Source organism: Daphnia pulicaria, chromosome 4 (assembly GCF_021234035.1).
Source record: "Daphnia pulicaria isolate SC F1-1A chromosome 4, SC_F0-13Bv2, whole genome shotgun sequence".
In the NCBI taxonomy this organism is placed as follows: Eukaryota; Metazoa; Arthropoda; class Branchiopoda; order Diplostraca; family Daphniidae; genus Daphnia; species Daphnia pulicaria.
Genome location: NC_060916.1, coordinates 6681516 through 6707702, shown reverse-complemented (window position 1 = coordinate 6707702; position 26187 = coordinate 6681516). Strand labels below are relative to the sequence as shown.

At 40.5% G+C, this 26187-nt stretch overlaps 5 protein-coding genes across 9 annotated transcripts; 3 read left to right on the top strand and 2 right to left on the bottom strand.

The window, feature by feature from the left end:
• Positions 1 to 755: 755 nt before the first annotated feature.
• LOC124335751 (syntaxin-12-like) lies at positions 756 to 2562 on the top strand. 4 transcript variants are annotated; one of them, XM_046789194.1, is made up of 7 exons: positions 756 to 991; positions 1136 to 1250; positions 1313 to 1428; positions 1491 to 1659; positions 1722 to 1980; positions 2043 to 2125; positions 2193 to 2562. In XM_046789194.1, exons 2-7 carry the CDS (start codon positions 1149 to 1151, stop codon positions 2289 to 2291), a joined length of 828 nt encoding a protein of 275 aa, XP_046645150.1. In that variant the 5' UTR covers positions 756 to 991; positions 1136 to 1148; the 3' UTR covers positions 2292 to 2562. The 4 variants fall into 4 exon arrangements, with proteins under 4 accessions (XP_046645150.1, XP_046645149.1, XP_046645148.1 ...); XM_046789193.1 differs by having other exon boundaries at positions 1053 to 1250; XM_046789192.1 differs by having other exon boundaries at positions 757 to 982.
• A 230-nt stretch (positions 2563 to 2792) lies between these two features.
• Positions 2793 to 6997, top strand: LOC124335748 (major facilitator superfamily domain-containing protein 6-A-like). Its single transcript, XM_046789184.1, has 12 exons — positions 2793 to 3276; positions 3346 to 3471; positions 4209 to 5030; positions 5507 to 5646; positions 5711 to 5774; positions 5842 to 5867; positions 5957 to 5981; positions 6044 to 6188; positions 6281 to 6320; positions 6408 to 6519; positions 6606 to 6773; positions 6855 to 6997. The coding sequence occupies exons 1-12, from the start codon at positions 3162 to 3164 to the stop codon at positions 6956 to 6958; spliced, it is 1887 nt and encodes a 628-aa protein (XP_046645140.1). The 5' UTR covers positions 2793 to 3161; the 3' UTR covers positions 6959 to 6997.
• A 56-nt stretch (positions 6998 to 7053) lies between these two features.
• LOC124335753 (phosphomevalonate kinase-like) lies at positions 7054 to 8142 on the bottom strand. Its single transcript, XM_046789196.1, has 4 exons — positions 7864 to 8142; positions 7594 to 7797; positions 7373 to 7519; positions 7054 to 7280 (listed from the first exon to the last, which is right to left on the bottom strand). Exons 1-4 carry the CDS (start codon positions 7943 to 7945, stop codon positions 7141 to 7143), a joined length of 573 nt encoding a protein of 190 aa, XP_046645152.1. The 5' UTR covers positions 7946 to 8142; the 3' UTR covers positions 7054 to 7140.
• Positions 8143 to 8231: 89 nt separating this feature from the next.
• LOC124335752 (clarin-2-like) lies at positions 8232 to 12133 on the top strand. Its single transcript, XM_046789195.1, has 4 exons — positions 8232 to 9158; positions 10985 to 11173; positions 11284 to 11419; positions 11572 to 12133. Exons 1-4 carry the CDS (start codon positions 8939 to 8941, stop codon positions 11702 to 11704), a joined length of 678 nt encoding a protein of 225 aa, XP_046645151.1. The 5' UTR covers positions 8232 to 8938; the 3' UTR covers positions 11705 to 12133.
• A 345-nt stretch (positions 12134 to 12478) lies between these two features.
• On the bottom strand, positions 12479 to 24682 carry LOC124335749 (synaptotagmin-17-like). Of its 2 annotated transcripts, none has more exons than XM_046789185.1 (10): positions 24579 to 24682; positions 22259 to 22614; positions 20893 to 21219; positions 20329 to 20718; positions 16479 to 16746; positions 15132 to 15255; positions 13401 to 13506; positions 13199 to 13323; positions 12794 to 12891; positions 12479 to 12675 (listed from the first exon to the last, which is right to left on the bottom strand). In XM_046789185.1, the coding sequence occupies exons 2-10, from the start codon at positions 22480 to 22482 to the stop codon at positions 12646 to 12648; spliced, it is 1692 nt and encodes a 563-aa protein (XP_046645141.1). In that variant the 5' UTR covers positions 22483 to 22614; positions 24579 to 24682; the 3' UTR covers positions 12479 to 12645. The 2 variants fall into 2 exon arrangements, with proteins under 2 accessions (XP_046645141.1, XP_046645142.1); XM_046789186.1 differs by having other exon boundaries at positions 20899 to 21219.
• Between the last annotated feature and the right edge of the window lie 1505 nt (positions 24683 to 26187).

Here is a 26187-nt window from a genome sequence, read left to right as displayed (position 1 = left end):
CAAAAGCCAAAAGAACAAATTCAAAATTAAAAGAAAAATTATTCACCCATTGATGTAATTACAACCAAAAAGTAGCAGACAAGCAAAAAGTCATGCGCAGTTTACGCGCATGCGCAGTTGCGCCGTGTCCCTTCATTCCTGCAGTCGCATTTTCCTTGTAATATTACCGTACACCATCAACCAAAGCAAAACAAAACAAAATTTCTGCTATCGGCCGAAGTGATGCGCATCTGCGTAAACTGGGCACGACTTTTTCGTTTGTTACTACTTTTTGATCTATAAGGGAACTCGTTCGAATCGGGTTATTCTTATTCAATTGAATCTGAAAATTAGTTGAGTAGAAGAATGATGCAAAAAATAATAAATAAATCTTTTTGTTAATGGTTTTTATTTCTCGTATTTTTTACATAAATTTATAGCTTCTCATCAAGAGTTATTGTTAGCCGCAATAAAGTTGCATATGGCATGAAGAAGGTAGTACCGGAATTCTCTATCCTCTAAACCGAGACACCAACTATCATGCCACATGTTATAACTAGATGGCACTCCCTACCAAGCTTCTTATCCAAGGCTAATTCTTAAAAATCAATCAAAACATTCATCAGTTGATTGCAGTATGCAGTTGATTGGGTTTTAGGTTTTGAAACAATTATTGGTATTCGTTTTAAATTTTACAATGCAAACAAAAATAAAAAACGTTACACGGCAATTTTTTAAATATTATTGGAATTCCGTTTCTCGAATTCTCGTCCTCTAAAAATTAATCTACTTTTGTCTGCTTCTACGATTCTACGTAGCGGTAGCGCTATCGTTGAAAGTTGTAGTCAACAAACACTTAGCATAGCTACTCAGTCTCAGTCTGTTTTCAAAAACCTATCGAATTTCCCTGCGCACTGTCATACGTCCTTGGAATAAACTTTTCGTGAATCACTGAATTTCTGAAAATATTTAAAATTCTCTTACTTACTGATTCATGATATTCGTAAGTCATGTAATAATTTAATGTTTTTTTCAATTTTTTTGGCTACTGACTTGAGTCCTTCTTTTGACAGGATATGTTGAAGCCATATATACATGAATGAAATTTTCTCATATTTCTTGTTTTTTATAAAACTTCAATATTTCTCGACTTTAGTTATAAATTGATCATGGCTAGAGCAAACTATGGGGCACTTGCTGAGACTCCAGAAGTGGTATTTGGTGGTGGCCGCCCACGAAATCCAAGCTTGGGCAGATCTGAATTCAATCAGGTAATTACATACAATATTACATAAACGATAAATTTGCTTATGAGATGTTCTGTTTTATTAAGCTAAGTGAAACCATATCAAGCAACTTATTCACCATCCAAGGAAGTGGTTCGAATTTAGAGAGGGCATTAAAGTCACTTGGTACTGAGAAAGATAACCAAGGTTTGCGTGATAGTGTGTATGTTAATGCAAAAAATATATATTAGATTTACTTGTATTAATTGGAGGCCAATATTACAGCCATGTTATTCAGATGAGTGCAAATCAAATAGTCACCCAAACAAGTCAAGAGTTAGTGACACTGGCTGCTACTGCCAGGCTAACAGGTGATAGAATGTCTCATCTTCAAGTGGATCGTCTAAAATTAGAGTTTGAAAAGTCACTACAGAGATACAGTGCTCTACAGAAGGTAAGATTATTTTTTTTTTATTTTGTGGTGTCATTAGTATGTGGGTAATTGAAAATATGTAGGAAGTTGCCAACAAAATGAAATCGACAATTCCGTATAACCATTGGGAAGAGGAACCTACTTCAGACCGCCAAAATCTTTTGGAAAGGGTGGCAGAGGAAAAACATCAAAAGCTCAAAGAGCTTAAAGAAGTGGAATTTGAACAACAAATGTTAATAGAAAGAGAACAGCGCATTCAGCAAATCGAATCTGACATGATTGATGTGAATCAAATTATGAAAGAACTTAGTGCTATGGTCCATGAGCAGGGAGAAAACATAAGTATCAAGTGTTGTTTTTTTGTTACAGTAATAATTGTTTAAAACTACTATTGCCTTTTTTAGACTCGATCGAAAACAATATAGACCGTACCTATACACATGTGGAAGAAGGTCGCCAGCAGTTGGAAAAAGCTTCTTCGCATCAAGTAAAATATTAAAACTAGATGCTGGCTAATAAATTTACAACTATAGTCTTATTATTCAATCTCATAGAAAGCACATCGCAAGTGGCTCTGTTTCCTGACTGGTCTTGCTCTGACGATAGCCGGAATCGTCAGCTTAGTTATCTATCTAGAACTTCGTCCTTCCTAGTCCAGCCACAATGGCCACGTTAAAAACAAAATAACTAATTATTTAAGTGTCTCCAGTTAGCGCCTTATTTCTAACCACATGAAAATTGACGTGTTTATATTACAAAAAAATTTAAGTATCCAATCTTTTGAACTCATTATATGCGTTTTCTATTTGATAGCTCGACTGTTTCATTTCTTTACTTACCCGTTCGGTGACATCCAACTCCACCGAACTGTGTAAGGCTAAATCGTAAATGCTGTTTAAAAATACATTGGAAATTGGGCTTCTACATATGCGTCTAGTACAAAGGCGACCTTTATTCATGTTCTTTTCGTTCACGCAGTTATTTTTTGAAGAGTAAATTCGAACGTGTTTTGGCAATAAGAATGCCCTATAATCCCGATCGGTGAAGGATGATGATGCATTCATCTGTCTTGATTATAACATGCGTCAAAAGTGAACTTTTTATTCAAAATTTCAGAATCGTTCGTTGGAAATCCTTATGGTAACGCACTGTGTGTTCAGGCACGACTGCATTCTGTTGCGATTGTACGTACCGCTATGAATTCTTCACTAGTTAAAGGAAGGCATCTTGTCTCAACGCTCTCGCGATTGAAAACGCAAGTCCCCTAGCAACCCTGTGGCAAGAAATAAAATTTATTGGCGTAATTTTTTAACATATGCAATGTTTATTTGTTTGTGAATAGGGAATATGTTTTGTTGCGTTACGTAAACTGGCTGCAAATTAAGAAAGGGAGGAGCTTACAGCAAAGAAACTATATGAACCAACGGTAGCCAACAATTCAATAGTTTCTTTGCTTCGTTGGTAGCTGGCTGTGACTTGTTGTCTCAGTTTCTTCATTTAAAAAACTTGCGCGTTTCTTAAACATGACGGGAAGCGAGAAGGACACTTTATCCTCACGTTGGGACCAAGTAAAGGGTCACTTGCGTGTCAATCGAGCGCTCTTACCCCTGAAGGCTGTGATGTTTCTTTTCTACGGAGGTTTGATTCATTGTTTTGTAGATACGAAATCATTTTGGTAACTATTCCTTTTATTTTCTTTAAACGTAGCATTTTCTGCTGTCCTTTTGCCGTACATAACTCTTCACATGCTCCAAATTGGAATTACCATTGAAGAAGTAGGGATCATTTACGCCGTTCTTCCGTTTGCTTCTTGCCTTGGCCCGCCCATTGCAGGTGAAATAAATATTTTGCATTTTTCGTCATTTTTTTACATCGATATTTAAAACTGAATTGTCCCCTTAAATCCTTATTGTGGTCGATGTCATCGCAACCACAAGCAAAGATCCAACTGCATTTTTTGCAAGTGGATGAGAGTTTGAGCAGTAATTTGACTCAAATTCTTTTCATAGGCCTAGTCATTCTCTTGGTTCCAGTGCAGTATCACATTTCCAAGTATCTAATCTAGTCTTGAAAAAACAATCTGGAACTGGGAGTTTTTAACCATTTGAGTCAATAAATCCCTTGTTGGCACCTCCGCAGTATAACAGATGTCTTGGTACGCGCTTGTTCGCAACAACAACAACAAAAAACAACAACTAATTGTTTGTTTGGGAACGAGCGATTCATGAAGATGAGATAACGATAGATGAGATGTTTGGTTAATGTAGTTTGTAGATCTCATGCATCATATCTTTTACTCTAGGGACAAAAAGTTCACAGGATCGATTCCGGTTTCTTTGTATATTAGAGGTCAAATAACGAGAAGAGAGGAAGGCCGAGTAGCTCGATCGAAAATTAAGGGGAAATATAAAAAACAACAAATTTTGCGATAAAAAATCCCAATAACTCCCATTTGGCTAGTAAAGTAGTACAGATTAGTTCTTGTGTAGGCCTATGCGTACATATTTTTTGTACCAAATTCCATCTGTGTTGAAAATTTAATATTTTTAAACGCCTTGTTCATTTAACAGGAATGATTGCTGATAAAATAGGCAACTACAAAGTAGTTCTAATGGGTAGCATATTTGCTACTGCCGGATTTCACACATTGTTGTTGACGATTGATGCCCATGGGATAAATCCTACTCAAGTAGTGACTAACAGCAATGAATCATCAACAAATGATTTGTCGGTAAAACTCATGTGCGATGATATTGGAAGAACTTTTCTGGAGTTACAAAACAATTGCGCGAATAATACGTGTCCGTATGATAATCTTTGGCTAAGAGGTCAACCAACCATTCGTTTGATGACTTCGGAGTGCATTCCATCCTGCGACGAAAAAGCAAATAGCACAGATACGTGCTTCTTAACAACTGAAACGAACGATTGCTACCATTCTTTAGATGAGGACCTATTTTTAAAGCTCGAACTGGAAAACAACAGCGTGTCTGCAGATTCCAGCTTCTGCTCGTTTCCAGTTAATCAGTTATTTTTATCGAATTCTTCTGAAGTTTCCTTGAGCTGTGACTGCCCTCTTCAGTGCTCGGCATTGATGATACAACCGTTGCTTCCTGCGTGTTCCGCAAAGGACGATGATTCGTCACTATCGACAGCGGACAATTACGATTATGCCAAACACAATAAAGGATTCTGGCTTTATCTATTTCTCCGGATCATGGCAATGGCCACACTTGGAACGAGTTTTACCATGCTCGATGCAACCACAATCTGCTTAATCAAGAAATATAAAGGACAGTTGGGAAGGCAGAGACTTTTTGGAGTATTAGGATCTGCCGCTTTTGCCATGACTACAGGAATTCTTCTAGATTGGGCGGCTACTCTAAATAATGGTAAGTTTTTGTATCCCTCTTTATACCGCTTTATACGCTTCTTCAGTTGTCTATGAGTTGGGAAATAATTGTCTGGTCGCTTTCAAAAGGAGCCACACAAAACTTATTTTTAATATGGGTTTAATTTTTAATGATTATTAGGCCTACTTGCAATTTTTTGACGGGTCATCAATCGAATGACGGGTCAGAGGTCGGCATATAATAATTTGAATATCAGACACACGAAAACTAAATTAAATTTTTTAACTGCAAAATCCAGCCAATGAATTTACATTTAGTTCTTGTTCTAATTTAAAATTATTTACTTCCGCAAAATTTACTTGTGCCAATAATAATTTCTTATCATAAAATGTTAATGTAAATGTTCTTACTACACATTCGTAATACTGCACACAAAATAATACATTTTTCTAATATTGCGGTGACAACTGTCTTATAGGAATTCAAACCTCTCATCAATGCGCTTTTCCCTGTAGGTATCCGGGATTACGCCGTCGCTTTTTATTTTACCGATTTGCTACTTGTTTTAGTGATCGCATTCTTACTGTTCCTCGAAGTGTCGGTTGAGAAATCAGAAGGAAATTTTTTAAAGAACGTTTCAAAGGTGTTGCGATTGGTAAGAATAATATTGTGGAGTTAAGAACAAAATGAAAGATTCTAATGTTTTGGTTTTAACACAGGTTCACATAGACATATTCATGGTGATGATGCTTCTCTTGGGAATTTATTGGGGTTTCTTAGAAGGTAATAATATTTGGTTCCAATATAATTGTTAATCAATTATTATATTCTTTTTAATTATATTTTTTAGCATTTCTCTTTATTTTTCTCATTGAGGTAAATGTTGCAATAGGTTTGATATTACATAGTATTTGTTAGTCTTATGTGCACATGTTAATTGAGCATTTTTTTGCAATGTAAAACAGTTGAATGCATCGAGTTACTTACTAGGTAAAAATAATTCTGAAACCATAATTGATCGCTCAATAAACGACAAATTGTATGACCTCTAGGATTCACGGTAACGTTGGGTGCTTTGGTGGGAGTACCCTTCCTTTACGTGTCGGATATTATTGTGAAGAAAGTTGGAAAACTGGTGATTTTGATAACCGCCTTCTTCATCTACAGCGTCCGTTTTATTGGATACTCCTTTATAACGTAAGTGTACTTGACCCTCACCACAAAATTCTAAAGGCGATTTTGCAGACCTTGAAATGGCAATTTGCAAAACTCGAAAACTTTTATTTTAGGGATCCTTGGATGAGTCTACCATTTGAAGCTTTGGAAGCGGTAATCCCGATCTCCACCAAATTATGTGTTCTTTTCGCCTGAATTTGATGTCCTTTCATTTTAAAAACAAAAAAAAACAAACAACAGGTTACCATACATTTGATGGGAGTTTCTTGCTCTATGTATTGCGCTCAATACGCCCCACCCGGGCTTTTGGCTACTCTTCAAGGAATGGCTGGTTCCTGCCATTACGCAATCGGTAAAGTCATTCGATACATTTGTTCCACTTTGAAAGAGAAGCGTAAAAATCAATTGGGGAAAATCATAACATAACATTTTTTTCAGGCAGAGGAACGGGTAGTTTTATAGGTGGTATCCTTATCGCTTCATACGGAACTCGTGAGACTTTTCGCATGTTTGGAATAGCAGCTGGAATATGCGGAGTCCTTTATGTCATTTTTTATTACACGTATCTGCGAAAGAACAAACTGTCTAGAACGCGGAAGGTGCCAGGTATTAGTCCGAATAGCTTCTTTACTTATGTTATGAGGGTTTTTAAATAGTTCAGTCATTTATTTTATTTTTAATTTTTAGCAACAGACATTGAAGAAAAAAACGCAGAAGTAATTTTTCACCAAGTGAAACAAACAGATGCTCAAGATGACGATAATGAAGATAGGATAAGCAGAATATATTAATGACCTTTTCTTCCGTAGATATCCCCATCATTACCAGACTATACATGAAATCGACAACAATCTTTAACGTACCTGCTGTCAAATAACATAATAACTAATCTCGAAATAAAGTGTATTAAACGAGTCAAATGAGATACTACGAATGCGTCGCATTGAATGGCTACAAAATGCTTTCGTTAAAGCTACAATGATTCTTGGCAAATTCGGGTCAAATGGTCGAGATTGCCTTGCAAGAGCAGATGATCACCATCATTTTGGAAACAAACATCCCAATCCTGAATGTGGTCTAGTCCATTTTCAGATTCAGTGTCATCTACACCAGCTGCAAATTCCCATGTCAGGTAAAAAAAAAAAATAATTTACAAAAAGGTAATTTAATTTTAGGGTGAATAATGTACTTGTTAATATTGTTACCTGCAAAAACAAAACCTCTCTTTACTCTCGCTTCAGACGATGCGGATATCCTAACACAGGTAACACGGTTGGGGTATGTGTCGCGGAAGAATTTCAGATCTGTTTCTCTTCTTAAATCAGATACAATCCAAACAGGAAAATCACTGCCTATTATTAAAACATGACAATGTTCAACATTATAAATGTTTAGATATTTATGCACTTGTTTTTTAGTTTTAAACCTTTCAACATTTCAATTGCAGTTCTGCAGAAGAATCCAGAATCCTGTGCACGTTTCTCTTCTCCCCAAACTATCATTTCAGTTCTATATTCTTCTTTATACGCACCATCACTCATAAGCTTATCCATATCTAATCCTTTTGATTCAGACCAATATTTTTTAATAGGGGCAGATATTCTGATGATGATACTATTTGGTATTCCAGCTAAATGTTAAAACAAAGAATTTGTTTTGAAAATCTGTGATGATTATGTTTGAATAGAATGGTTACCGTGCAAAAGTTCAGCGATATAGTCCTTTCCGCTCTTGCGTTTCCCACTCAGACACAAGATTCTTCTAGGATTAATCGTCATTTTCTAGTTACAAGAGATTCCAAGTAATCCTCCACCATCACCGGGAAATCATCAGCATGAATGAAACCAGTTTCATGAAACGGTATAAAATTTTTGAATCGATGCCAAAGTTTTAAGCAAATTTTGGTGTAACACTTGTTGGATTTGACAGATTATTGAAAGTGTCTGCTTCAATATTATTATTAGTCGGTCAATTTTCATCCGTTAGATGTCACTTTTTCAGATCATCACTTATATTTCACCAAAAAAAAAAATATTATTCGAAAAGTTTTATTATTTCCCCGAACAGTGCAGTTTTTCCATCCCGTCTGAACCAATGGAATCAGAAGTTGATTCAAAATAGTTGCTCGTTTATTACTTCCGCTTTTGTAAGAGAATGACACAGATAGGTCGGTAGAGGTAGAGCCAGACTGTTCCAGAATGGTCGGAATTATAAGCTTTCAAAAGAAGAGAGAAAATGAAAGAGGAGGGATCTTGGATAGTCCCCTCTCTCCCCCACAGGTACGTTTTCACCCCGAGGCGTCGTATACTTGTGACGAGCTCCAGCCGGTAGCGAATATCCCAGGGTTGGCTCCGGAGCGGAAATTCAGTTGTCATTTTCACCTGCAACAGACGAGCAGCTTCTTTGTGTTTTCCCCTAAAACACAAGGGCAGACAAAAGAAAGAGCCAATTGACGTTTATTTGGAGGGCAAGCGCTTCTATACCTCGTTTGAATCGACAGTGCTTGTTTGTTTTGATCACCACAACATTTGTGTGTACATTGTGCGTCCCAACTTTGAAAAATAGTTTCGATCCCGTGGCATGGCGAACTGAAAAGAAACGAGACGATTCCGGTGTTGCTCCGCCTCAACAAACGATCGATGGATCCGACTTGTCATTGAAGAGAAACAGTCTCTTTAGTATTTGATCAATTGAAAGAAAGAATAAGCGTTCCAGAGTCTAAGTGGGACGGTGCTGCGCTGGTCGCCACTGTCTGCCAATTTCACGAGATCATGAACTTGTACAAACGCGGTTTGATCTTTGCTACTTTTCTCGGCTGTTCCCTGTCGGCAGCTTTCCTGGCCGCCTCCATCAGTACTGATTCATGGGTGTACGCAGATGTCAAGCGTGTGACTAACCCGTACGAGTCTGACGGCCATGTGTTTTTCGGTCTCTTCAAAGGCAAAAGAGAACTCAACGTCGGTTACGGATGGAGAACTTATCCAGTATCAGGTACCGTACCAGTTGGCTCTATACTATATAGGTATACATCAAGCGACCTCAATCAAGCAGCAACTCGTTTTACCTTTTTAGTCAAACTCTTTTCAGTTTGGCAGTAGAGCGTAAAGACGTCAACAATTAGAAATATAATGTCAACAGAGGATAGCCTTGGACTTTTTAGAAAATTATTGATGCAACTCATATAGCAGTTGGCTCATTTAAAATTTCAAACCCGCGGGTAAAATTGAGAAATGGAAACCTTGAAAATAACCAACAAGAACAGCGTACGAAAAAGGACTCTCAACCGCGTTGTAAGGATTATTGTCGCTAATAAAAGTAAAATCATCATTTTCAATAATATCCAGGTGCAAAACCGCAGTGACCTTGTGTTGCTGTCTGTATAGTTCTTGGCTCTGTTTTCGCCGGCCCCGTGATTTCCGTTCCATAAATCTACTTTTTCCCCAAAAATATTTTCACTCGCGTGTTTTGTTTGCACCTAGGTGGAAGTGTGTGCAAGCGGGGGCTGTCAGTTATCCATCCAGCTATTTTTTTTTTTTTTGTAAAGAAGAAAAATATCTATTCATGTCAGAGTTATTTTCAGTACTGGAATTATTCATCTTCGCCAGAAGGGAACCCAGCAGCAACTGTTGTTTTTCTGTTTTGTCGGTTAAAAAATGAAAAAAAAAAAGAAGGTGCATATTTATGCGTATGCACGGTTGGTAAGGCAAGAGGCCTTTGAATTCTCCACGGGACGTACTACCTACCTACTGCCTAACGGTACTTCTTCTGAAATGGAAGAGGAGTCAGAGAATGAGGTGAAAGGGAGGCTTGCTATATAAATTCAGGAAAAATATAGGAAGAGTTCAACCGCTTATATTCTCGAACACGGTCAGCTGAGAACGAGTCAGAAATTCCTTCCTGCTGCTGCTCGCAGTTGAAATCACCTTTGAGGCCATACAGCCATTTTTCTTCTCTTATCTCCAATTTGTTTTTCTTGCGGGGGAAGCGAATAAATATCAAACAGGGCGCTGCAGTGTGTTTGTTGTTACGCAGCCGACGTCAAACGGTGGGCGCCTTTCTGAACTCGTGACATTTATTCTGGTATTTCCAATTATTGTATCCCGAATCGAGTAACCATTGTATACTATATAGAAACTCTTATTGTGTTCGTTGCCTACGAGACGCACCAAATTGGAAACGAAAAGGGCTGTAATTCGGCTTTTTTAAAGCGTCGGAAACCCTTAAATTCTGTCATTTCAATTCAGTGAAATAAGGGACTTCTATTTCTAATGAAATGAAAACACGATCGCACGTAATCTTTGCACGATATCCGATAGTCACTGAACGGTAAACTGATCGGATGGTACACAGACAAACGCCAACAACTGTATCTAAAGATAATGTGAGAGTAAATTTGACGATTTGTTTTTCATTTAAAAAAAAAAGAAGGACGTCGATTGACGTAAGACTTTCACAATTCAAGCCGGGAAAGTGCGTAGCATCTCCGTTTGATCAGATTATGTTTGCGCAAGCCTGCATGGACTACATATGTCAACCCAAATTATTTAATTGCTAATCAATTATGTAACATTTAATTCAAGCCAACAAGCGCGGAAAAAACTTTTTTTGTTTGAAAATTTATTTCAAGTGCAATAAGATTTAATTTTTTAAAAAAGCTCGTTCAATGAACTATTTTTGTGGCCCTAAAATCGGAAATGAAAAGCGACACCAAATTTCTTGAATCATTAGCTACACTTTCCTTTAGTGAAATTATTTGCCTGGTGATGATTAACGACCTTAAAATGTTAATATTGTTCATTTCTTATTCATAAATTAAGTCATAGAAAACTTCAGTGGCGAGTCAGACTTTCTGAATTTTGGCCTATGGGTCACAACCGTGACGTGCGTCAGTGGGGCGATTGTGTTCGCCGTAATTGGAGCTCTGATGGCCATTGTGAATACGACGTTGACACCTGTTGAGACCATTGCCGGACGAACCGGACTCTTTCTTTGGAACAGTCTTTCAAGTAACAGTCCTATTATATACTTAACAGTCCTACAAGTTAACGACGCTTTAAAATGCGTCTTTAATTGTGGGGTATTCACCGCATTGTTGCTTTTGGTTGTCCATTTTTAGTCGTGTTTTCGGTGACCGCAATGGTGGCCTGGATCGTCCAGTTTCACCTTCGTCTCCGTTCCAACGTTCTGGTACAAGAAGACCGGGATAATCACTGGACTTCTGAAGGGAGAGCCTATCTCGGGTATTCGTTCTGGTGAGTTTATATAACTATTATATGTTTTATATTGCTATATTTTGCGCGAAATGGCGGCCATGTACCATTTCGCAGAAGATGATGACTATTAAAACTCGTCGCTAATTGTTGGCCGCGGTCCCCTCTTGTCTTTCCCGTTTTTCGTTCATTAGGTTCGTTATCGGGTCGGCTCTAAGTCACGTGGCCAATATCATCTTGCTGGTTCTTGTCAATGCGGATGAACGCCGGAAATATGTCAAACCTTTGCCAACGGAGAAAACGAACAGTGCCGTACTTCTTTACTAGTTTTTATTTTATTTTTTTCTTAACTGGCGTGCCTCCCCTGGTGTTCCTTATTTGTTCTTGAATTACATCATGCATAACGAAAGCGTGATGTATGAGCAGGTATATGTTGGATCCAGGATTAGATCGGTATGACCTGTCATTCGTCAGCTCGTTCGTCAGTATTAATAATGATCTGCTTGAAATTATAGTGCCAGTGCCGTCGCAAGCACACAACTGCTTTTCCCCATTATTATATTTTACCCATTTACTTTTTTGATTTCGATATTTTTTTTTGTCCCATAACTTTTGAAACTTTTCATTTTTATTTTTTTACGTGCCTATATTAATAATATGACGCATCCACAGATATTTCTGAAAATTTTGTTTTCTCCTTTGGAAATCCATGTCAGTGTCAGCGTCTAAACGTAATACAAAATACTGGATTGCTTCGTAAAACATTTGTTACAAACCAAATATCATTCACACAAAAATATGGAAATCCTTGAGCGTTGAATAATATTTTCTTATTGTAATCATGGTCTTGCTTTATATAACGCATATAATCTACATTTTGTATGTGTTATTACAGAGATCACCGATATAGTAACATATGACGATACGGATAATATATATATACTGACAACTCATAACATAAACGCGTAATCAGAACGATTTGGAACCACTTATTACGAAATCATAGAAAAGGATGTATATTATTAGATCATACTGTAATATATATATTTATATATATATCAAGGAAACAGGGAAGGACTGGTATGGACCAGAGGGAGTTTCTTGAACCGACGTAATAACAGCGAATCACTGCTGCGCATTTATATTTGGCGCGCCGAAAAGCCAGCACATCAGCGACGACTTTTATTTTATTTCTTTCGAGTCATTATTTTGTTTTGCAAATTTGTCTTCTTCTTATTCATTTATTAATTTCGTTCTTGCAAGGTGTTTCAGCAAACGGTCACCGACGCCGGAGAAATCTAAAATATAGCCAAGGAGAAAATCAAATCAATTCAAGCCGGTTGGAGAGAGAAATAGCTGCAACACAAGATGACTGAAAAGAGCGAAACGGCTCGCGTGAACCAAATACAAACGAACCTGATCGCATTCTTCTCGCGAACGGAGCGTGTGCCAATATGCAGTCGAACTCCGGTCGTCGCTCAAGATGCAATTCCAGTGACTCATCTCTTCTTCGCCTATATAAGACGTATTGATTTGTGTAGGTGTGCGTGCGTGTGTGAGGGAGAGAGAGCGTCCAAGTTGCCGGGGATAACGCAGCAGAGTAGCGACCAAGCCAATGAGTTGAAAAGAAAGATTGTATCAGTATTAAGGGACAGAGTAGCGGTATATGAGGCTCTGAGGGAGTTCTGGGAAGAGAAGAAGAAGACGAAGGCAAGGCAAGATAGAGAATATATCAAAAGGAATATAAGCAGAGCGCAAATTGAACGAGCTGCGCCACAGCTCGCGCTAGTCTCTGCGGAGATGATTGAATGCAACTAATACCTGATGGCTCTTTGGCCGATAGGACGATCCTTCCGATGAAATCATCCTTTGCAATTCCACCATTGAAATCCCAAACGCTGACTACCAAGCTAGATTCAGGCAACTCGGCTGCCGCAACATTGAAACTTTTCATGGGGTATGGCCAAAAAACCAATATTTAAAAAATCTTATTAAATGCATCGTGAAAAATAAATGCATGTACCTGATTGTTTCGCCCCAGACAGGATCGATGGTGTTTCTCTTGCGAGATGATTTTTTCGTCTTGATATGCTTGCCAGCCACCACGAGAGAGACCCTGACATACGGCACTGGTGAAATTGAAAAAAATAGGAGTCAAAAGGTCGAAGATTGTCTTATAAATACGGACACATGACAATATAGCAACAAGCAGAAAGACGAATAGTGAATAGTGAATGAAGAATAGCGGGTTCGAAGAGTTGCATGTCAACTCAACAAGTTCTTTAGTTAATATTATATTTGACAATTGGGATATAGGTTGGTGCTGGTCTATAGAAAATAGGACTAGCGAATCAGAAAGCTAATTCAGTTCTCCAACTGACGCATAATATTCTGCTCTGAAATTTTCAGGAAAGAGGAAGAAAAATCTTTTCATGTTTAGAAATTGAGATGTGTATAGATCGAAAAAATGTTGAACAAACCTATTGTGTGTGTATTTAATTATCGAGAAATGCCTCGATCCATTTTTCGTTAGCTAATTTCATTAGTTTTTTTTTTCGATTGATATGTGATTACTTTCCACCAAACAAATCTGGCGTTCCAAATTTAATTTGCGGATAAATGCGAATAGGTAAGTTCAGTGTTGAATAATAACAATACAATTTTAGTAATAGAATTTGCCGCTGAAAGTTCGTTGATTTCCCAGAAATGAAACTATAAATTGTGTAACTTCAATAATAAAATAATGGCTTGAGTAGGCAGGTATCGATTTTTTAAATAATATTTCGTCAGATTCTAAAAGTATCAAAACAATTTAGGTAAGCAAATACGTACGGTCGATCGATTTGGTTTGTGGGGACACTCTTTCGACGAATCAATTAATTCTCACTGGATAAAGTTTGCAAGTATAACACTGAACGAAGAGGCCATGAAACCGTAATAAGTAGGTAGGCGTATAAACTAAGTAATCGATGGGCGCGAACGAGTGAAGAATCAAACATTCTTGTCACAAATTTTCAGTCTGCTCGTTCAAGCATTTTGGGTGGAATGGTATAAGCGGATCTTCCAAAAACCGATAGCTATATCGCCCTTATACTCTTCTTATATTAATTCAATAGCCGTTAAGCTATTTGATAAAGGTGAAACTTGTGCGAGAGGCATTGAATTAGAGGGGACAGTATGCAGTGATTTAGAACTTGCAGGTCGAAACGGCTTTTAAGAATATTTCAGCTTTAAAAGAATTTTAAGTCGGAGATAGCCCACAGCCGGAAGGAAATAATCAAATCAGTGCTTATGATTGCTTGATATACCATCTCAAGATTTCATGCCTCCACCTGCGTGTGGATTCTTTACGTCAACTTATATATTCCTATGAGATTTGATTCCAGGGAAGAGACCGAAATGATTCGACAAACATTGTAAAGAATCATTGGGTCCATGTATAAAGGGCTTGGGATGTACGGACGTTTATACTCAGAAAAGGGCACTTGTACGCAACACTATGAAGACGTCCTGCCGGGGTACTCAGTTGAACTTTGTCGTCATCAGCCTCAAAGTGCTGGTAAATGTTAAGTCCTTGATCGATATTATAAGAGTTAGATATATGCCAGCTACATAGTATATAGCCTTGAGGAAGCACACTGTTGCAGAGTTTGAAGCGATATCTTACATCTACCATTGTTGGCGCTTTCTGCACAACTATACTAATTGTTATAGAGCCCATCGTAGTGGACAATGTAACCAACAACTAACTTACCGGAGCCTCCGAAATTGGTTTGTAAAAGTTGTTTTCCTCGGAGCAGGTCCAAGTTGAGTCTTCGGGCGGAGGGGAGGTACGTCAGTGAGACAAGAATCTCTCCTAATTCGGGAGAATGCGAATCCTGTATACGATGCATAAATAAATAGATTCAAACGGTACACTGTAGTGATCCATTTTCACAGCAAAGAAAATAGTCAGAAAATAGATTAGTGCACAAATGGAAATGTATCATTTTACTTTGTCGCCACTTTTTGCTTGTTATCTAGTCTCTTAACTAAATCTGCAATAAATTGAAAACTTCTTGGTGCCTCAAGTCAGACACAACTTTCGGCCGGTGATGAAGATTAAAGTTACGTTGATGGGCTGTGGGGGGAGTAGCTACTCTGTCAAGCTCATCATTATTATCGTAAAATTTCGATTCTGCCATATCTTCAGACCGGAAACGGATTGTTAAAGTAGGCTACAGATATATGAAGAAGCTTGTTTGGGTGTAATTGACACAAAACTTGGTCCAGGATCAAATTGTGTACGTACATAGTCTGTGCCAAAGAGTTCTTCGCTCCAATTGATCATTACTACAATATTGTAATAAATTTTAATTGGCTCGTTATTTTCCGATGCGCAATCATATATCGTTCGGAATATATACGTACAACCAGCATTCATCTATATATTTATGTACATCATAAAAAGTAGCCCAGCAGCCTATGCCTATTATCGAGAACCCCATGCCGTTTCCGTTTGCTGTCGTCAGCATTCGAAACGCACAAACAAACGGTACAGCCAGGACTGCTGGTTGTCTGACACAGCGCCCTATTCAGACGTCATATAACGGTTGCACACGCAGCGATCGAAATGGTCCGACATTTCAGACGAATCGTTCCAAACCCAAAAAAAGAAAACCCAAAAGAGAATAAAACCTCAATTCCGTTTGTAGACTGACCGACGTAATCGTGTGATTTTTCTTCCATTCCAATTCCTTACGCAATGTAAGTATATAACTGTATAGACGATCCATTATATCATAGAAAATATGTGACGGGACGTGGCTTTTCTAACATATGCAAAAGGATGCTACAATGGAAAAGTAATAAAACTATCAACAAATAAGTCCCCGTTTTGAAATCCAATTAGAAAAATGATTACATCTTTTTTTTTTCGAGTTTTCGGGATATTTCTGGACCAGCCCAGCCAGCGGATATTATTTATCTGAATTAAGTTGTTTACTATATATGCCGCTATATAAAGATTACAGGCAAAGCAATACACTCTCTCTCTCTCTCTTTACCTGGAATTGAGTGCTGCTGGACGCCGGAGCGGACGATATTGTTTATAAAGGCTTACTTGATCGGTGGGTCGGATCCTTTTCCAGATGTGAACTCCTTTGATAAGATTGAGATCGGAGAGTGGAAGGAGGACTTGGCCGATGACGTGATGCCGGTGGGTCGATCGATTCAGATCCTGAACTTTGAGCATCAGCGTTCGCTTCAGCACTTCTCGGTGGGCCAGCTCGTAGGTGAAACCGTGATTGAAGACCGGATTTTGGGTTTTGCGTTGCACCGGTGTCTGGCGGCCATCACGTTGATCCGGTAACAAATACACACGAACGTATCTGGCGAAAAAAGGAAAAAAATAAATCGAGCTTTCCGGAATAAAGCGCCAATTTGCGATAGAGCCATAGAGGCGACCAGCGTCTATTTTTCTTTTTTCTCTACTATCATGTCCTTTGTTGGCTGCGGTTTTGCTACGTTCACCCAACTGCCCACATTATCTAGTAAACAAAATGTTGAAGCCATCATCTTTTAAAATAATTGCGGCACAAAATACAAGCGGTTGGCAGCTCAAATAAACTGGAGCGATTGTCTAGTTTTTGATGCTTTTTTTTGTAGTGAATAACTTCATGTTATTCCCATTGAAAAAACCGGAGCAGGATTTATTTGCGTTAAGATGACTTTCGTTGCCAAACCCCCTTGGGCTGACACTCTGTTCAAAAAAGGGAAATGTATAGTTGGTTGACCTTAAGGGCATCAATCTGCTGCATAGATCTGTGCTCTGCCCACGGATCGCCCACGAATGCCTTTTTGCAGTTTCGTAATGGTCTTTCAGCTCGATATAGATATACTGTATCCGATCTGAAATTCGAGCAGCACGTTATGAGTCTATACGGAACAAAAGGGGTTGGATAAATATGAATAACTGGGAATGGTGGGGTGTGGAGACCGAAGAAATATCAGTGAAGACAACTAATGGGAAAACCGAGAAACAAAGGGAAGTAAATGGGCGGGGGGAAGGAAGTACGAAAGCGGAATCATAATCAAATTATGATGACTTATACTAATTAGAAAACGACCATGGACATGTAATATAGGGAAGAAGGTACAGGTGCTGCAGCATGGGCCAGATGAGAATAATACAAAGACAAGAGGAGAGAGAATTGCCCGAGTTATAGTTCTCCTATTATTTGTTGTACATATAAAGACGGCGGAAGAGATGGGGGGAGGGAGAATAGACGGGGGGAGAAATGAGGCATGGACACACAGCCATTCGTATGTGCATTGCCTTTTGTAAATGCCAACTGCTTTGGCCAACGCTGAGTTTGTGCGCTGTGGCAGGAGCAGCAGTAGAGTCTCAGCTTGAGCGAAATATCGACCGGTCCGCAACCGACAGAAGCAGCTCGCAATGGTCTAGAAGATGCGCGCCAGGGCTGGAGCTAAATCGCTTCCCAAACAATGCGATTATTTTCAAAAGGACAAAATAAAAACCTCAGCCGGATTACAACGTATACACAACAAGGTCTGCTGCTGGCCTGCTGCTGTCTTTTCTTTTTTATCATCAGGTTCATCTCTTTTACGACCCATCCTTGGACCCATCTTTATAAGAATATGAATCGTCTCTACAACTCTTTTGTGTGGTGCTGTTGTGTATAGTTTCCGATCCGTCGTTGGCAAACAAAACGCGCCGCTTTTGTCTGCGCTGGGCCAAAGATCAGCTCTAAGGCTATGCATACAGGATATTAGACGCTGTCGATGGATTGGTGGCGCTTGTTCAATCAACCGAATCAAGCGCAGAGAAATTTTCGGAAACATTCCGTCCGGAATCACTACGGATCCCGGAGGGGCGGGATTCAGCATTTTTTAAGCGCACCGGAGAGTGTAGACAGACACAGAGGTCGAGTGAGACTATATGGTGGATATTTCGACCCAAATATTTGCTTCAATATGAGAACAGATATGAACGCCGAGCACATAATGAGTTCACCCAAGTCGCGACGCTTTCCTTATAGGAGAAACGACTCGAAATGAGAACGACGAAAAGGAGTCTAGATGAGCTAGCGATAGCTGCCGGCGGTATAGATATACTGTCCACTAGATATAAGCTCCGTGCCGGAATAGATAGAGATATCTACCTTTTGAATCAGTATACGCCATTGCCGTCGAGGGCGGATTGCTGATGCTGGTCGCGCGTTATGAATTTCATGATGCGTCTACGGTCTAGTATACGTAGGATCTAGCTAGCTGGCTGTGTGTCTATAATGTGTATTCTAGATGCGTCTCAGGCGCGCCTTGCAACGCTGTTTACCTTGTGTCAAATAACTTGATTGAAAGGGAATCCTCTCCAGCAGCTCGGCATGAAAACGGAAAGGTAGGGCGCCATTAAAGGTGATGCAACGGCGGCTCAGCGGCCGTGTGAGACGCACAAGTTTCTCATCAGTATGTCACCACATCACCGCTGTATGTACGTATACATATCTACGCAGATACTTTCAAGGTATATAGCACTTCAAGGTGCTTTGAACAAACTCTCACTCAAAGACCCCCCCCCCCCCCCCATAGATATTTTCACTGCTGTTTAGTCGTCATGAGAATATGGCGCACAAGAAAGAGCTCATCAACGTTGAGCAGGACTAACGCTTTAGACGGCGGCTGCTAATGAGCTTCAACATCAGTTCATCCTTTTGAAACCCTTCCGAAAGTTTCAAAGTTTCCATCGCAAGTGAGCGACGAGTGCGTAGTTTCGCCGTGCTCCGGGCAATGGTATATTATAGACAGCCAGGCAGACAGATCATCTCTCCTTCCAATCTCCTTCATTCCGGGGAAACTTCCAAGACTTAATAGACAGCGTCAGCGTCATAAATTTCGCGATGGCATTGGAAATCGGCTGCTGCTATAGCCTATACCTATATAGGCTAATATAGTATCCAGCCGTGGATGTAAACCTCTTCTGCTACATCACATGATGATCAATAATGCACGGGTCAATATAATTGGTTAATGTGACGTGACGCAGGGCTATATAAGTGGCTAGAAGCGACTGCATAAGCTCCCGCCGACATCGATCTTTCTATTGGCTAAATAGGAGAGGCCACACATAATAGCCGTATGAGTAGTAGGATGTAACTATATAGCCCGCGACTAGACTTATTGCATGACGGCGTATTATAGAGCTTTATACACTGATATTATATATATATTAGCGTGCTCAGCGATTTCTTGTGAATCCTTCCGTATTCTTGTCAAGTCTCTCGTCATGTAATACTGACTTAATGTCACGGTAATTCCGCATATTCTTTGTCACCTTCTCTACGATTATGCCAAGAATAATGGCACGTCTACTTCTGAGCGAAATAACGTCCAAACGCCTCGCAATATTAGTGACACACTTGGTTGTCGGCTATCAAAAAAAGCTGCACGGCTCGAGATGTAACATCTAAACCGTTTTAGATTAGAGCGCCGAATCAATTCACCTCTACCAGTTGAATCATTTGATGCAAGGGTTATCATCCGGTATTCACATAATGGGAGTGCTGCTGATTCCAAGGAACTCGCTCTCTCACTCTCGAAGAAATTCATGAGTGAAATTAACTCTAGACTAATATACCATTCACAGCATGACTATTCTAAATGTGTATACACTGTGTACGGTACACATGTAGAGCTGTTGGTGCATACTGCATGGTACCGACTGGTCTCTAGGAATGATTTATTCGATCGATATATAGCAGCATCTATCCGCTGTGAAAAGTTATATGGGATGGAATGCCGAGGGCATTAACGCAGTCTCGAGTTCAATGAATCAAATCAAAGCGCAAAACGAGCGGAATCGATCCGACCATCCGACATCGACACTTGATACCAAATAATCTGGTACGCCATATGTGACTTTGCATAGTGCTGATGATATGATTCAAACTTACGGGTTGGAATGAGGCGGATCCTTGCGGTGCCGACTCGGAGTGAAGGACGAGTCCTGCGCCAACTGGGCCGGTTGCTGCTGCTCTTGCTGCTGGCCGGCGTCGCTTGCGGGAAGGGCGGCGACGGTGGTGGCGACGACCACGGCCGGCTTGGGCAGCGGCAAATGGCAAGCTTCGACGATTTTGACCAGGAGGATTTTTTTGTGATCGTCGTAAATGAGCGAGAAGTGGATCTGTCCTAGTGGCGTCGCTTCGATGGGTCCGTCAAAATGGAGGTCGACGTCGCCGTAGCCGCAGAGCCCGGCGTCCATTGACACGCCTTCCATCGACTCGACCGACGTCTGGGCGTACAATTCCGGCTGGAGACTCTCTATAGACACTTCTGGCGTCAAGCTGTCGCCATCAATCAATAACAAGTACATTATGAATAATCTTTCATAAAGTTCAACGACCTTTCACATTATATGACATTTAACAAAAAATGAATTTCATATCACGAAGGAAAAAAAAGTAAAAGGGATATCTATAATGTGTTTTTTTCTTATATTCTAAATGTAAAAGGCTTACTGGTACTTTTTGCGCCTGGTCGTGGAGCTCGTAGGTGGAGTGGTGGCCGAATGGCTGCCATTGGCGCCGGGAGCTGATTGCTGCTGGCCGGACGGGCGGCTGGTCCATCCGCTCCAGAATTCGATGGTGCTGCGACTTTCGAACGAAGGTAATGTCTGGCCGAACCACAGGACTCGTCTCTGCCAAATTTGGCGGTACATTTCCGTTTTGAGACTGCTGCTGCGGACTTCTTTCAGAAGGTGACTTTCTTCTTCGCCGTGCTGGCCTCCGCCGTTGGCACTGGCGGTGGCGTTGTTGGCTCCGCCGGCCGTCGCTCCTTCTGACGACCTTCAATGACCATTTCGAAATATATTTCAATAAAATATACATGTTGCCGACACGCCGACTGAATTTTATTGGCCGCTTGTTGCTTGCAGCTGTACGACCCAGACAAGAATGGAACGAGTCAAGTCTAGTATAGTAAAAGGCTATAAATATATGGTAGTCAGTGGATGAGATTAGTATCATTTCCTTTCATCACTCGCGTCATAGCATCAGGAGATTGCTAGTTGGCATACATCCGCCATCCAAGCGTATAATATCGCCCAGCGTTATGGGATATCCAAAATTGATTTAACAGTAATTGCATAAAGGGTGCCGAAAGCTACCGGCTATTGCATCAAAAGATTATGACGATCAATTAACTTTTAAAATGTTTTTGAAATCAAGTCTAAGACGTACTCCTCTAGTAGCTTATATTTTTAACAAATTTTTAATAGTAGCTATATTTTTTAAATTACTGTAGTAGCTATATTTTTGCATTGATATTTAAATGCGCAAAAATGTACATCTTCTGTGTAAACGTGCTTTTGATTCACCCATAAGACCATACAAGAAAAATTTCAGATTAATGAAACACAATTCGAGTGCTACCTCGACTAGAAATTTTGGCGCTTGATTGATTGTAATAATTGATTTAAGACGAATTTGCAAGTGATCTTTGACTCAGACTGCTCTTCCAAGTCAGCAGATTATAATTGCTTCAAGTCAATGAAAGGCAAATAAGTAGAAACAGAAAAAAAAACTGTTTCAACGTGGCAACGAAAATGTGCAGCAGTCGACGCTCACCGAGTGATTCCATAAAGTCAAACATTTATCATAATCAATATCGAACGTGCGTATACAGTCTAGAGGGGGAGAGAGAGAGAGACATGCGTGTGTGTGTCTCCCGCTACGAGTTGCATCAACAAAGAATGCTTAACGACTGTTAATAGCGCGTTTTTATAATATATAGCTAAGCATATAGCTGATGCTGAGCTCTGCTGTGTATATAGCTTATCAGAATCGAGCACATATTACTGGGTTAAATAGGAAATACAGTACATACTTGGCACTGTGTGTGGGGGTACCGACGCTGTTCGGATGAAGAGACGCCGAAAGGTTTTGGCCGCCGGATTGTTGGGCGGATGAGGCGTTGATATCTTGTTGATGCAGAACGTACTCGATATCCTTCTTCTGCTGGCGCCAGTCTTGCTGGCGCTCGTGGTCGCTGTTGTCGGGACAGCAGCAGCAGAACCGACAGACGGCGTAGTAGACGTCCATCATCAGCATCCAGACTACTTTTTGGGTTGCTCACGCCCCTTGGTCCTTCCGCTTCTTCTCGCCTTTTTCCGATTCGCTTCCGCTTCTTTCAACACTTGCTCCTGCGGCTGCTGCTTCACTCTCGCCGCTTTCTATTGTAGTCTGTGTAAAATAATTAGCATGCGACAATCTTAAATTCAGATGGAGTTGCCAGGCTACCGTGAGTGATTTTGATTTCACGATTATTACAGCACTCCAGCAGCACAGACAGAAAATAGCAACGGAAACCAAGGAATATTATGGGTTTATGGCTTACCAAACATTTAATTTTTTCTACTTTTATATGAAGTTTAACGAGTTTAACGTCAAGTTCGTTAGACAGAGCCTCTTTAATGTAATGTGCAAATTCTACAGTTTATACGGAAAATCTAAATTCGTTCTTGAGTATTATACAAAATAATCAATTCATTTTTAAATGTAGATGAATGAGGCACACTTCCATCAAATTAACTCTTAAACCAACAAACATGAAATAATGCAGCGGTAAACCACATATTGATATTGCTGTATATGTCTATCTGCACTGAGCGTGACCAAAAAGAAGAAAAAAGAGTCAAAAAAGAAAAAAAGCCTTAAGTTATATAAATAACCTATTAATGCGTTCAACATACGCACAGCTCTGCCAACCGTCGGTGTTTAATGGTGTGCTTCAAGACGCAGTGTACATATACATAGTAAGTATATGGGTTTTTCAGGAACACTATGAATATTGTCATTATATACGCACCGACGGTGGGAATTGATCAGAAATTATCGAGGTCGTTTTGCAGAGCGCTGTTTATGTATACGACAGTGTGTGCAATATCTTTCCTTGCTGAAATGCAGGGGGCCGATTATTATTGTCCGTATATATAGTCTACTTCTAGGTAAAGGAACGTTGCCAATGATGGAACTGATACACGAGAGGTTTATCGACGTCTAGGTAATAAATCAGCAGTCAACTGGAGTGCGTGTATAACAGAGTGGTCACGCAGTCTCGGCGTTATCAGATTAGATTGCGATTCGCGGGCATGTCGCGGTTATAATAGTTGCACAAAGGCTTACAATCAGGGAAACGAGAATGTATAGATATACATATGCAGTAGTCTGGCGGAACAATAGATTTTGCGATGACCCCACGCGGGTCCGGCCGGCCAGGAAAATCGGCGTCTGCTGCCAGAAGAGCAACAGCAGTCCGGCCAGAGAAACAAATGAGGATCAAGTCGTCCTAATAGGCAAAAGCCATAAAGGGCATGGAAAGGAGAGGCTATAGCGCCACCATACTCTCTCTTTGTTGTGTGGTCCCCATATAAACTCACCAATAATAATCGATAGCGGCTACTACCCGTCACTTTACGGGCCATCTTACCGGTTGAATTATGGGCGACTATAGGTCTCACTCTGACTCTGCTTTAGGACTCTAATGGCCTCTGCCATCATGTGGGGTGGGCCATCAGCAATAAAACAAAAGGTGTGATCAAATCCACTCTTAATAGTCACATTTACCTAGAAAAAAAAGTTAAATGGTTCTAAAGCGCAGACCGTCTCCAAAAGGCTCTATAGGCGCCAACCAGTTAAGACTCTTTTAATAGACTTGCTGATAACCTCAAATGTTCATCCCTAAACAAAAGATTAGACCACCCAGAAAGAAAACACCAACTCTTAAGACCTTATAGCTCTATACTACTTAAACAAAAAGTCTGTAAGCTCTAGACTGCCGTCAGCACAGCAGCAGGTATCAATAAATGGCGCAACTTTCTATTTTCGTCTATAGCAGCAAATAAAAGAGAGATCCATTAATTTCATGATGGGGGGGAAATTGCGACATCAATCTCCCTTTTGGAAGCCACAAAGCCCGCGAGTGAATAAAAATCAGGTCCTAGTACTCCAATGCAGCAGCTCACATAATGGAATGACTAAGTGTCGCTTGTCAAAAGTTTGATAACTTACATCATACGGCAACTTTTGTCGAAAGATGTGTGAGACGCAAAGTCGAAACGTGTAATATATCTACTATACTGGTCGTCTTTGTTGTTTGTGCTATTGGGTTTCAAGAGCAAGGAATGGCGCCGTGTTTTGAGTCTTACCTGATGCTGGTGTAATGGAAGCACTATCGGAAGAGGCCATCCACGGCGCAACGAGAGTGGGTAACGAATGACTGGTAGAGCGATCATCAGGTTGCCGTCAGTCTATAGGAGACGTACGATGGGGGATGGTATAGGAAAAGGTGACGGGCGGGCGGACGGGCGTCGGGGTGTCGGCCGCCATCTATAAGAGAGAACATGGGGGGTGAGGATAAGAGAGCCTATAGTGGGGGAATGAGGAGGGGAGGTGGTAGGATCTTGACGCCAACTCACGAGAAGATGGAACGATTGCGCAGGTTTTGCGACGCAGCCGCGTCTGTACTACTACAGCACCAAAAGTCTCTCGTTTGGCTGGTGCATCAAGCCGCTCAGATACGGCAGCAACATATTGCGCACAGCCATAAGAGTCTCGTTTATATTTATACATCTAAACATATATGATGTGCTCTAGGTATATCCTGTCGCTATAACAACATACCCGGTATGTCTGCAACAACCGGTGACGAGATGTGTACCTCTAACGCAACCGCTCCGCAGGAACTTTTATTCTTTCCTTTTTTTCTCTTCCAATGTCGAGCGCCTTTTTCTTAATGAAATTGTCGTTTAGACTCGTCTTGTCTATTGGACGACTGGAATCGTTTATCGGGCAGGGCATTGTGGGCCGTCTGGCGACGTACACCTCTATTTCTCCTGCCCAAAATGAAGGACGGACGTTATAAACGGCCATCTTGAGTGGAGATTCTGCTGTCGTTTCTCTATTTATGGCTGATATTTCTCCCTCGATTTGCCCATCGTCGTGTCTTTCATTGATGCCCCCCGCGCGCAGCGAATGATGCGTTTGACAGTCCAAAAGAGGTGGGCAAATATTCGACAAACAAATCATTAGTCGTTCTCTGCTGCCGCGGTGTAGCTCTGATGATATATAGAAAACGGGAGGAGGAGGAGGAGGAGGAGGCAGCAGCAGTCGTCGTGATGGCGGTGTGACATAAGAGACGTCTATTATAGATTCGGAGAACGCTGCGCTAGTTCACAGCTGAATCGTATCAGCAATCAGCGGCCGGGAAATAATGAGAGGAAAAAGGGCTGATTTTTTCCTTCTTCTTTTCTTTCTCTTTCTTTTCCTCCGTCGTCGTGTTTTGAACGGGTTTCAAAAGAGAGGAAAATAGAAAAAGCGTCGCCTGCTGATTATTGATTAGCAAAGAGAACACCTGACAAATGACCGACGAACCCCCCAGTGTGTGTGTTGCCCCCGTTAGGAGAATAATTTCAAGAAATCCAACTATCCATCAATTACAGACTGCTCGACTCGTAAACTCAATCAGAGAGAGTTATTGATTTTTGTTGGGCGTCTTCAGCGGTGGCGGCGGCGGTGGCGGCGGCGGCTGCTGAACGTCGGGAATATATAGCAACAGCAACAACAGCAGGGATGAGTTTCCTTTAAAAGGACAAGAGAGAGAAAGGATAGATGTATACAAAAGAGAGAGAGAGAGAGATGTGGAGAGAAGAGAAAGGGAGAGAGAGAAAACACAGCCAAGGAGAGAAGAAGAAGAAAGGAATAACCAAAAGAGTCTTTACAGTGAGAGAGAGACGATGCGGTTTAGCGAATATTCGA